We start from the raw sequence: 13,181 nt of genomic DNA, 5'->3' as shown, positions 1-13,181 counted from the left end.
ATGCTGAGATGAAGATGGCAAATGCTAAGTCTGTTTACCATTGGCCAACCGCATGAGGGTAGATATCGAATGCAGGATGGAGAGAGAAAGAGACAGGAGGAGGAGGAGGAGAAAAAGAGGAGGGGGAAGAAGAAGAAGAAGAAGAAGAAAAAAAGGAGGAGGAGGGGAAGGGAAGGGGGAAGGGGAGGGGGGGAGGGGAAGAAGAAGAATAGAAAAAAGGAAAAAGAAGAAGAAGAAGAAGAGGAAGAAGAAGAAGAAGAAGAAGATGAGGGGGTTGGCGTGGGGGGAGGGGAAGAAGAAGAATAGAAAAAAAAGAAAAAGAAGAAAAAGAGGAATAGGAAGAGCACCAAAAACAAAAGGAAGAGGGAAAAAAGCATGACAATAATCACACCACGCCTACATAAAGACATAAATGCATGACTATTATGCATACAACTGCACTAAAGTGTTACAAACACAGTATCAGTTTACCTCACATCTGACCGAGAACTATCGCAAGCAATTACTAGGTCAGTTGAAAGGAGATGAAACGTTGTGTAGGGCTCTTGGAAATGTTTGTTTCCTTTGTTTTTGTAAACAAGGATGAGGAAGATACGTGAGCGGGGGAGGAGAGAACGAGAGGGTAAGGGAGAGAGAGAAGGAGAGGAATAGAACACGGGGAAAAGGGGCAATGTGAAAGATGGAGGGAAGAAGAGAGGGAAAGGGACAGGGGAGGACGAGGAAAGGCGATAAGAGAGAAGGAGGAAGGAAGGGGAGACAAAGAGGTGTCAGGATGAGAAGGACGGAAGGGAGGGAGAGGGAGAGACATTCTAGAATGCTTGCATGAAACCCTACGGAGAACAAGAAAGACATGAAGTACGATGACATGAGTGTTGGTTGTATATATGAGGCCTCATAGCCGTGCGTTGTCTGCCATGTCGATTAACTAATATTGATTTGAGTTTAAGGTGATTGGGCTGGTCATAGATAGAGGTAACATTGCTACTGTGAAGTAATGGTAGTACTGTGTTAGTAAAGATCATGATAATGATAATGATGATTGCATTGCTGATAATGATAATGATTGTTGTAATCCTTTTGATGATGATGAAAAAAAAAAAAAAAAAAAAAAAAAAAAAAAAAAATATATATATATATATATATATATATATATATATATATATATATAAGTATATATGTATATATATATATATATATATATATAAATGAAAGACGCCACCAACAATGCATTAATAAGTTGTATTTTTTATATTCGTAGCTATGAAGTAATTGTTATAAACATCAGATAAAGTGAAATTTGAGAAGCCGACAGGGAGAGAAACAAGACAAACAACAAATACAAATAAAGAGGCACAGACGGGCACACAGACAGTTTATACAGACAAAGGTGTATATAGACAAAGTAAAGTATTGCGATAGGCTTGGGAGGCAGGAATACAGGTAGGAGGGAGGGATAGGGGAAGGGGGTGATGGGAGGTGGTGGGGGGGGAGGGGGGGTAGAGAGGCCTTGGGGATAGGCCTCTGTCAAGCCATCATGCAAATTTACGATCGAGTTATAAACTTTCACCTTTCGTGTGACCTTACGCCCCCTCTCCCCCCTCCGCGCCCCTCCCCCTCCCCCCTCTTCCTTACCCTCACTCTCCCCCTGGGCTTCAGTAAGTCCACCTCGTTTTGCTTCTTAGGTGGTTTGTTTTTGTTTTTGCTTTATTTACTTGTTATGATATTTATTGTTGTTGTTAAAATCACTATCGTTGTTTTTGTTGGTGTGTTTTTTGTTCATCATTATCATCATCATCACCATTAATATTATCATATTATTATTTATTTATATGAGTTTATTAATAAGTAAAAAGTTGACAAATGATAATATTGATGTGATGATTCCATTATATTTATGAATCTCCAAGAAAGTGATGATAATGTTGCGGTATTCTCTACGTCAATGAATACCGCCAATGATTATAATGATTTTTCTCACCTCATTATTATTATTATTTTTTTTTACTATATTCGGTGCTAGCAAGGATAGTGAGATATGTTATCTTCATATTCCTCTTCCTCTTCCTCTTCTTCCTCCTGTTGCTCTCATTCTTTTTCCTCCTCCTTCTCTCTTTCTCTCTTTTTCTTTCCATGACTTTCTCTCTTTCTCTCCCTCTCTTATTTTTCTATCTCTTCTCCTTCTCTATCTATATTCTCCTCTCTCCTCTCTCTCTCTCTCTCTCTCTCTCTCTCTCTCTCTCTCTCTCTCTCTCTCTCTCTCTCTCTCTCTCTCTCTCTCTCTCTCTCTCTCTCTCTCTCTCTCTCTCTCTCTCTCCCTCCTCTTCTCTCTCCCTCCCTCCCCCCTCCCTCCCTCCCTCCCTCCCCCCCTCTCTCTCTCTTCTCTTCTCCTTCTCTCTCTCACTCTCTCTCTTCTCATTCTATCTCCCCTCCTTCCCTTCCTCCCCACCTTCCTCCACTTCCACCTCCTCCACCTTCCCCTCCTCCTCATCCTCCGCCTCCTCCACCACCACCACCTCCTCCTCCTCATCCTCCGCCTCCTCCACCACCACCTCCCCCTCCTTCTCTTCCTCCTCCTCCTCCTCCACCTCCTCCTCCTCCAACCAACCTACCTACCTACCTGAAGGAACTCCTCGAAGCCTCTTAGTCCGCCCTCGAAATAGAAGAAGGAGCCTCTCGGATTCTGTGTCTCTGTTCCTGCTGAACCTGCTAGCAGAAGCAGGAGAAGGTTCGAGTGCTTCGCGGGGCATGGAGTGGGTATAGAGGGGCGAGGAAAGGATGTGAAGGAAGGGAGGGAGGGAAGGAGGGAGGGAGGGAGGGAGGGAGGGAGGGAGGGAGGGAGGGAGGGGAAGGGGGAAGGGAGGGAGGGAGGGAGGGAGGGAGGGAGGGAAGGAGGGAGGGGGTGTGAAGGAATGAGAGGAGGATGAGGAAGAAGAAGAAGAATAGTCAGAAGAAGAGCAAGAAAGTGAGGAGGAAGAAGAAGAAAAAGAGTAAGAAGAAGAGGAAGAAAAAGAGGAGGTGGAGGAAGAAGATGATGAAGAAAAAAAGATTAAAAGAAAAAGGAGATGAAGAAAATAAGAAAAAGAAGGAGGCAGAGAAAAAGAAAGAGTAGGAGATGGTAAAGAATGGGAAAAAAAGGAAGAAAGAGAAAATCGCAATAATGGTGATAATAATGATAGGAAAAGCAGGGAAAGGAAGAGGGAGAAGGGATATGGGGGTGGGGGGGGGAAGGCACAGTACGTGAACAGGCCTTGGTACCCGGAGTGCAGAGGGGGAGGGGGGAGGGGGGAGGGAGCGCTGACTTACCCCCTTTACACGAACTTTTATATGTTTATTCTGTGGGCTTTATGGTACGATTTTTTTTTATTCTTGTTTTTCTTCTTCTGTTTTCTCTTCTTTTTTTTCTCTTTCTCTTTTTTTCTTCTTCGTATATTTGTTTTCTTTCTTCTTCTTCTTCTTCATTCTGTTCTTCCCTTCTTTGTTTTTGTACTTTTTTCTTCTTCCGCTTCATTTTCTTCTTTGTTTCCTATTCCTTTTCCTGATGATGATGACAATCACCATCATCACCACCTCCACCACCACCACCATCATCATCACCACCATCATCTTCATCATTATCATCATCATTATCATCATCATCATCATCACCACCACCACCACCACCACCACCACCACCATCATCATCATTATCATCATCATCATCATCATCATCACCATCACCACCACCGCCACCACCACCACCACCACCACTAACAAAAACAACATACAGTCATCACAAACAGCACAACGATCACCAAAACTCCCCTCATCACCACTTTCTCCACCGCTACTGATATCATCACCACCACCGCTACCGCCCTCAGTGACTACTAGAGATGTGCATTTTTCTTCTTTGTGGAATTCGGAGAGGGAGGGGGAGGGAGGGGGAAGAGGGAGAGTGAGGGGGAGGGAAGGGGGAAGAGGGGGAGGGGGAGGGAAGGAGGGAGAGGGGAAGAGGGAGAGGGAGAGGGAGGGAAGGAGGGGGGAAGAGGGATAGGGAGGTAGAGGGTGAGGAGGAGGGAGTGGGAGAGGGAGGGGGAGGAGGAGGAGGGAGAGGGAGGGAAGGAGGGGAAGGGGAGGGAAGGAGGGAGAGGAAGAGGGAGGGAGAAGGGAGAGTGGGAGAGGAGGAGGAGGGAGAGGGAGAGGGAGAGGGGGAGGAAGAGGAGGGAGAGGGAAAGAGGGGGAGGAGGAGGAGGGAGAGGGAGGGAAGGAGGGGAAGGGGAGGGAAGGAGGGAGGGAGAGGAAGAAGGAGGGAGAAGGGAGAGGAAGAGGGAGAGTGGGGGAGGGTGAGAGGAAGGGAGGGAAAGAGGGTTATCGAGAGGGAGAAGGGTGAGAGCGGAGGCAGATGGAAGAGGAGAAGGAATAGAAATAGCGAAAGAAAATGGAAGAGGATAAGGAGAAAGAGAAGGAGGAGAAGAGGAAAGAAGAATACACACAGAGAAAGAGAAAGAGACAGACAGACAGACAGACAGACAGACAGACAGACAGACATACAGACAGATAGACACTCAGAGACAGACAGAAACAGAGACAGAGACACATAAGGAGAATTAAAAATACAAAAAAAAAAAACGAAAACCAGAATCAAAATTATATAAATAACATATACGAAAAAAAACACATTCCTCTCTCCTATCCTCCCCCATCAAACAGCAACACCAACAGAAAACGAGAGGAGGGAAGGCCGACGAAACCCGATTTTACCTTGAACGGTGTACGGTGGCAAGAGCTCGCGTTTCCTAGTATAACCGACCTATTAGTCGCGTACCCTGGGATCCGTTTTCTTTGCGTGGGTACTGTGGTTCCCTTGGGGGGTGGGGGTGGGGGAGGTGTTGGGATGGGGGGAGGTTAAGAAGGCGTAAGGGCAAGGGAAAGGGGGAGGGGTATGTCAGAGGGGTATTGGGTAGCGGGGAGGGCATAGGGGGCATTGGGGCATCGAGAGGGGAGGAGTTGAATAAGTGAAATGGGTTCTTTGGAGGGTGTTGGAGGGGGAGACAGGGGCACGGGTAGTGGGGGTTAGAGGGCTGTGAGGGGTATTGAAGGGGTGGAAAATAAGTGTTTGAAGGGGAGAGGGGTGGGGGGGGGGGTTCTGGAGGGGGAGAGAGCCATTGCCTGGCCCTTTCGGAAGAAGGGGAATGTGACGTTTGTTTATTTTCTTTTCATAGGAATTTATGCGTTTTTCTTTTTTTTAGGGGAAACTATCGTATATCCACATTTTTTATTATGAATTTCGTTTTTTTTTAATACCCTTGGTTGATATTTTTTCTTCTTCTGTTTCTTTTTTTTTCTACTTATTTTAGTTCTACTTCTTCCTCTTCTTCTTCATCTCCATCTTCTTCTTCTTCTTCTCCTCCTCCTCCTCCTCCTCCTCCTCCTCCTCCTCTTCCCTCTCCTCCACCTCCTTCTCCTCTTCCTCCTTCTCCTCCCTTCCTCCTCCTCCTCCTCCTCTTCCTCCCTTCCTCCTCCTCCTCCTCCTTCTCCTCCTCTTTCTCCCCCTCTTCTTCTTCTTCTTCTTCTTCTTCGTCATCACCCCCCTCCCCTCCTCCCTTATTCTACCCCCGCCCGTGCAAACCCGCCGCCCCAATCCACACCAGGGACTCCGTCTCGCCGTCGACAAGGTCTCATAGGTCGTTACGAGTCGTCGCCGTTGTCGTCACCTCGTCACGACGTCGTTCCCTCTGTCGTCGGTCCTCGCTTATTCTAGATCTCCTGGTGTGATTTTTTTTTTCTTTTTTTTATTTAGGACGAGGAGGGGAGGGAGGGGGAGGAGGGGGTTGGATGGTTGGTTGGTTGGGGGTTCGGGTGGGGGTGGGTGTAGGGATGGGGTATACTGGGTTATTTTAAAGTTCTTGTTACCATTTTTTTTTTGGGGGGGGGGGGATTCTCTGTCTTGATGTCTTTCGAGGTTACTCCATTTCTTTCTCTGTCTGTCTGTCTCTCTCTCTATTTCTCTTTCTCTTTCTCTCTCTCTCTCTCTCTCTCTCTCTCTCTCTCTGTCTGTCTCTCTCTCTACTCTGCTCTACTCACCTCTCTCATTCACTTACTCACACACTAATTCACTCACTAACTGACGCACTCACTCACTCGTTATCAATAGGCGCCATCATCAGCATTCTGCTACTGTGATTACTACTTTGGCTGCTACTGTATTTGTTACTACTGCTGTTATTACTACTACTGCTACCATTACTACTAATTCTGCCATTTTTACGTTTGCAAACTTCTTATATTTATATTTTGACAATACTACTACTACTACTACTATTACTACTACTACCACTACTGCTGCTACTATTACAACCACTATGTTTTGTTTGAACTACCACCTCCGTCATCACTTCCACCACCACAACAACAACAACAACAACAACAACTACTACTACTACTACTACTACTACTATTACTACTACTAGTAGTAATACTACTACCACCACTGTTACTATCATTACTACTATTATTACTACTACTAGAATACCATTACTACTCTCCCTCTTCTAATTATTTTCTCATTCATATTTCATTCTTGTTCACCCTAGGTATCGTTATGATTAAGGAGTATAATGATTTGATATAATTGATAATGCAATACATCTTGAAATGGATAGAATAAGATTCGATTATGAAATCAAATGAAATATGTGTGATTTTAGTGCTTCAGATATGCGTAAGATTTTTATTTTGACTTTTTTTTATTGAAAACGTCGAGCTAAATATATGCCATGAGAAACGTTTGCGGTTATATAAGCAAGATAAACATTTGGGGAATAGCTTAGAATTACAGAAATGAGAACCAGAATTAAATTATTAGTTTAAAGAGTTGGACTAAATTGCTGAAGAATAAGGAGTTGAACTCAATTGCAAAAGAATGATGGATTGACCCAGATTGCAGGAGTAAAAGGAACCGAACAGAATTAAGTTGCAAGGGACTGAACTTCATTGCAAAAGAATAATGGATTGAACTGAATTACAGAATTGAATAATAGGGGTTAAAGGGACTGGACTGACTAGCTGAAGAGGAATGGATTAACGTGGATTTCTAAAAAAAAATAAGGAATATGATTATGTATAAAAAGTATAGAACCAAATTAAAGTTGAGACATGTAAGGAACTAATCAAAATGTAAAAAAGAAAGAATTAAATTTCAGAAATAGTGCTTGTCTTTGCCCCCGCTGACAGACAGACACGTCAGACAACCTTGACCGGAGATTGAGGCTGTGCAACGAAGCGGGCGAAGAGGGGTCTCGTGTGTAATGTTGAATGGAGCAATTAGACGTAAATTAATGAGAGCTTCAGCCCGGTTTCCCTTCTAATGCTCGTGTAATTAGTTCCAAATTTAGGAGTTGTTTTGGGTCTCGGGGGCACTTAACTTATCCAAGCAGGTTAATTTCGCGGGAAAGAGAATTATCGGTAATAAGTGACGAACGGAGCTGATGATGACTGATTTTTTTCTTTTCCCTCTTCTTCTTCTTCTTTGTCTTCTTCTTCTCCATCTCTAATTCTTCTTCTTCTTCTTCATCTCCAATTCTTCTTCTTTCTACCTTTCTTGGCTTTTTGATTAAGTCTTGTTTGAAAAGGGAGACAGCCTTATCATTTTATTTTATTGGCTACATTGTTTAAATTGGCCCAAACGAACAATTAAGGGCAAATGAGCAATTGCATTCTTAGTAGGGAAAGGAGCAGAATGTTGAAGTTGCATTGATGTGCATGGTCTATCAACATCTTGTGTTCTTTTCTTGCTGTTTGAATTTGTTTAACTATCTGTTTCAGCCAAAGAGTGATAGTGTTTTTATTGTAATCTATTTCTCACTTTCCCATTATAAAACAATTCTACATAATTCCAGCGTCGTTCGGTTTATCACCAGTGAAATAGAATTGCCTCTAATTGCCTTTACTGCGAGGCCTCGATCGAACACCTGCATTCACCATGACCTCGTTCAAAACATCTGCACTCATCATGACCTCGTTCGAACATCTACATTTATTAGGATCTTGTTCGAACACCTGCATTCATCAAGACCTCGTTCGAACATCTACATTCAACAGGACCGCGTTCGAACACCTGCATTCATCAAGACCTCGTTCGAACACCTGCATTCATCAGGACCTCGTTCGAACACCTGCATTCATCAAGACCTCGTTCGAACACCTGCATTCACCAGGACCTCGTTCGAACACCTGCATTCATCAAGACCTCGTTCGAACACCTGCATTCACCAGGACCGTATTCGAACACCTGCATTCACCAGGACCTCGTTCGAACACCTGCATTCACCAGAACCTCGTCCGAACACCTGCATTCAACAGGACCTCGTCCGAACACCTGCATTCACCAGGACCTCGTTCGAACACCTGCATTCACCAGGACCTCGTTCGAACACCTGCATTCACCAGGACCTCGTTCGAACACCTGCATTCACCAGGACCTCGTCCGAACACCTGCATTCACCAGGACCGCGTTCGAACACCTGCATTCACCAGAACCTCGTCCGAACACCTGCATTCACCAGAACCTCGTTCGAACACCTGCATTCAACAGGACCTCGTCCGAACACCTGCATTCACCAGGACCGCGTTCGAACACCTGCATTCACCAGGACCTCGTTCGAACACCTGCATTCACCAGGACCTCGTTCGAACACCTGCATTCACCAGGACCTCGTTCGAACACCTGCATTCACCAGGACCGCGTTCGAACACCTGCATTCACCAGAACCTCGTCCGAACACCTGCATTCACTAGGACCGCATCCGAACACCTGCATTGACCAGGACCGCGTTCGAACACTTGCATTCTTTAGGTGTCATGACCAACACATCACGACCGTCTCATCTTTTTGATGTTCTCCCTCACGCAACAAGGGTTTCCGTGCGTTCTGTTAAGTGATCCGTTGAATAGCGGGATTCGACGATTTCCTCTTGTTTCTTTCAGTCTAGCGGGTTGGTGTTTCTGTTGTCTGTCTGTCTCTGTTTGTCTGCTTCTCTCTCTTCTTCATGTTTTCTTCTCTTTTTTCATCTCTCTCTTACTCTTATTATTATTTTTGTCACCATTGATGTTGTTTTTATCATCACCATCATCATCATTATCATCATCATCATCATCATAGTCGTCATCATCACCACCACCACCAAAATAATATTTTATCATTATCATATTTTTTTCGTTCTTCCACGTTCTTTAGGAACTAGCAATTTGCACAAGGTATAATTACCGTTACAACAAGTGAAGCCTTCTGTAAAAAAAAATAAAAAAAATACGTGTATGTTTTTGTTTTTGTTTTTCTCCCTACCTTCTGTGCATTCGCTTTACTAATAATTTGATCAATAACATCACCCTTTCATTCATACATTTCAAGTGTAAGGATATGACATGAATTTGTGTAAATAAAAAAGAATCTACAATTACGAATATTATAAACATTCAATATAAAACTGGGCTGAAGTAACTGTATTACTTGCTTTTGGCGCCGTTGGGGCTGAGGTGTCAAGTAACGTTTCACTGTTGTTCTTCTCATTATTATTATTGTTGTTGTTATTATTACTGTCATTATTATTAACGTTGGTGTTATTTTTGTCATTATAATTATTATAATTATCATTATTATTATCATAATTATCAATATTGTTATTATCATTATTATTGTTATTATCATTATCATTATAATTATCATCATCATCATCATCATCATCATCATCATCATCATCATCATCATCATCCCCCTCCTACTCCTCCTCTTCCTCTTCCTCTTCCTCTTCCTCCTCCTGCTGGTGCTGCTGCTCCTCCTCCTCCTCCTCCTCCTCCTCCTCCTCTTCCTCCTCCTCCTCCTCCTGTTCCTCTTCCTCCTCCTCCTCGTCTTCCTCCTCCTCCTCCTCCTCCTCCTCCTCCTCCTCCTCCTCTTCCACATTTTCGACATCAACATTAATATCAGAACAAGAAAAGGAAGAACAAGAAGATGAAGAAGAAAAAAAGTTGGAGAAGATAAAGTAGAAAAAAAACAAAAAAAGTTGAAGAAGATGCAGAAGAAGAAGAAGAAGAAGAAGAAGCAAACGTTAAAGAGACGCTAAATGAAGATACCAAATTCTTCTGTGACCCATTTTTCAATCTGCACCATTCATTACTTCACAGTCATCGATTAATTATATTCTGCGAATGAAAATGCAAATGTAAACCATTGCACAAAGGAGTGTGTATCTTGCATGCATTGCAGAGTTACCAAGGAGGACGGAGGGGTTTATATTGATGTATAATTATTATTATTATTTTTTTTTATGTGATTATGAATATACATCGTCCTATTATCGTGTTTTATTATCTGATGGATGGTTATGTAATGGTGTTAAATATTTGCGTGTTCTGTTTACATTATTATTTTTCATTGTTTAGTATATGAAGGTTCTACTCTGTGTCCTGTTGGTGTATGATATTGTTCTTGTGCGTATGTTAGCAGTCAGTTCGGGTTTCTGTTGAATACGCGGGATCTGAATTTGGTTAAGGCGAGACAAATGCTCGAGTCTATATTGATTTTTATTTTATTGATTTACGGTTTTGTCTGTTTATCTATAACCAACGCTGTCTTGCTTTAAGTAGCTTTTGACTTTTCTATTTTTTTTTTTCCCTCGTTCATCTCTCTCATAAATCCGCTTTCTCTTCCCCAGGTTACATCCGGGACCGCACGCTATTGTCCCGCTCCCCGTCCCCCGAGAAGAGCACGAGCGGCAGCCCCGAGAGGTCCCCCTCGAGCCCCTCTCCCACAAGAAGCCTCTCCTTGGGACCGCCAGGCAGAAGGAACAAAGCTGACGTCTCGCCTCGTTCTCCGTCACAAGATCCTCGCGACGACACTCCTCAGGAAGTCGAGGAGAACCCCGTCGAGAACGAGGCTGAGGCGTGCCATTCCTCGAGGCAGGAGCACGCGGCAGGAGGCCATGGAGGCCACGTAGCAAGGCCAAGGCTCCGTGTAGCCGCCTCTTCCCTTCGGCTACTTCCGGAGGGCCAGGACGACCCAAGCGCTCACGGCAGCGATTTGGGAGACACACAAGACCTCGAGACAGAGAACTTCAAGTCGGGGGACGTGCATGCCCCCTTCCCCGCCTTCGACAGCAGGAAGCTCAGGGGGCTCCATCGACTTCGACGCAACGACTCCACCGACAGCCGCCTCTCCAGCGTCTCGGAGGCGTGGGCGGCCCCAGTCTTCAGCAGGGAGGTCAGCAGGGACAGCCTCGATCGAGACTGGCTAAGCAGGCAGCAGAGCCTTGCTTCTTTGGCCTCGTCGGACTGCTCCTTCAGCACAACAGCCTCGAGTCGCTGGTCGTCCGCACTTCAGCGCTTGTGCGAACAGAAAGGTGAGTCACAGCGTCGTTAGTCATGCTCTTGAGTGTTTGTTCGTCGTATTGGGACAAGATAATCTTTTAAGAGAGAAGGGAATGAGAAAAGTTACGAAGGTGGGGGAGAAATTCCTGAAAACGAATGTATACTTATGTTGTTGTTGTTTTTTAAGCAAGAACAAGGAGTAAAGAAAGAAGCAACTAATGAAAACAAACAGTTAGAAAATGATAAGTAGACGGAATAGAATAATATGAATAAGCTGAAGGATAGTACGAAAAACAAAAGGAAGAAACGTAAAATGAAGAAGAAGAAGAAAGAAAGAATAAAGAGGAGAAGAAGAATGCAAAAGAAATCGATAAAAAAAAATATTTCGTGTTGGTCCCTTGGGCTTGAGTGAGAGAGAGCGCTGTGTTCAAAATGTTCTAGGCAAAACAAACGGGTTTAGTGTGAGGGCGTCTTTGAGGTTTGGATGAACGTCACTGGATGCTGAAGAGAAGATCAACAAGGAGATATATTGGACAGAGACCGTGGCTGTTCAGATGGAATCACACATGCTATATATACATGCACGTGGAGGTGAATAACTTCTACGTTGGAGGGAGGGAGGGTGTGAGTGAGTGAGTGAATGAATGATTGATTGAGTGGGTGAGTGAGTGAGTGTGTGAATGAGTTGTATAGATAGGTACATAGCTAGATATACATACATATATAAGGATTATGGTAAGAAATTATGAAGAGAAAGAGAGATAGGAAGAGGGTGAGGGAGCGGGGAAAGGGAGGGAGGGATTGATCAATTGATTGATTGATTACTGACATCAAAATGAGCCAGCAACATGCCAATAGATCCCCAAGAGAGAGAGAGAAAGAGAGAGAGAGAGAGAGAGAGAGAGAGAGAGAGAGAGAGAGAGAGAGAGAGAGAGAGAGAGAGAGAGAGAGAGAGAGAGAGAGAGAGAGAGAGAGAGAGAAGAGAAGAGAGAGGCGAAAAGAGAGAAAGAAAGAGAGAGAGAGAGAGAGGAGAAGAGAGAGAGAGAGAGAGAGAGAGAGAGAGAGAGAGAGAGAAAGAGATAAAGAGAGAGAGAAAGGGAGAGAGAGAGAGAGAGAGAGAGAGAGAGAGAGAGAGAGAGAGAGAGAGAGAGAGAGAGAGAGAGAGAGAGAGAGAGGGAGAGAGAGAGAGAGAGGGAGAGAGAGAGAGAGAGGAAAGAGGAAAGAGAGAGGAAAGAGGAAAGAGAGAGAGGAAAGAGAGAGAGAGAGAGAGAGAGAGAGAGAGAGAGAGAGAGAGAGAGAGAGAGGGAGAGAGAGAGAGAGAGAGAGAGAGAGAGAGAGAGAGAGAGAGAGAGAGAGAAAGAGAGGAGAGAGAGAGAGAGAGAGAGAGGAAGAGAGAGAGAGAGAGAGAGAGAGAGAGAGAGAGAGAGAGAGGAAAGAGAGAGAGAGAGAGAGAGAGAGAGAGAGAGAGAGAGAGAGAGAGAGAGAGAGAGAGAGAGGCTCCAAAAATGTCATGAGTAAAGGTACTCACCCTATATTTACTCACCAGTACGTTACATCATAACAAAGTCTTTCGACGATTTTCGACTCATAACAAACAACAACAACAAAAGAAGGAATGAAATCGATAAAAAGAAACAATAACAAAAGAGGGAACAAAAAAGGGGAATAAAATCGATAAAACAAACAAAAGAAGAAACAAAACAGGGGAATAAAATCGATAAAAACAACAACAAATACGAGTATGAAAAGACTATTAATATAATATCAATATTAATATTATACTATCGATATTAATATTTAACTCCGGAACGCGTTGGAGTCCTTATGTATCACCTTCCTCC

General features: G+C 43.9%; 1 protein-coding gene across 2 annotated transcripts in view; it reads left to right on the top strand.

The window, feature by feature from the left end:
* LOC122256223 (uncharacterized) overlaps positions 1-13,181 on the top strand; it is a 163,622-nt gene that overhangs the window by 68,272 nt on the left and 82,169 nt on the right. For both annotated transcript variants that reach the window (XM_086549341.1, XM_086549342.1), the window contains exon 2: positions 10,689-11,372. In XM_086549341.1, the coding sequence (XP_086405467.1) occupies positions 10,689-11,372 (684 nt within the window). The remainder of the gene's footprint in view (positions 1-10,688; positions 11,373-13,181) is intronic.

Source organism: Penaeus japonicus, unplaced genomic scaffold, assembly GCF_977035675.1.
Source record: "Penaeus japonicus unplaced genomic scaffold, GWHDUDI00000001_assembly GWHDUDI00000022, whole genome shotgun sequence".
NCBI lineage: Eukaryota > Metazoa > Arthropoda > Malacostraca > Decapoda > Penaeidae > Penaeus > Penaeus japonicus.
This window is presented reverse-complemented; position numbering and strand designations above follow the sequence as displayed.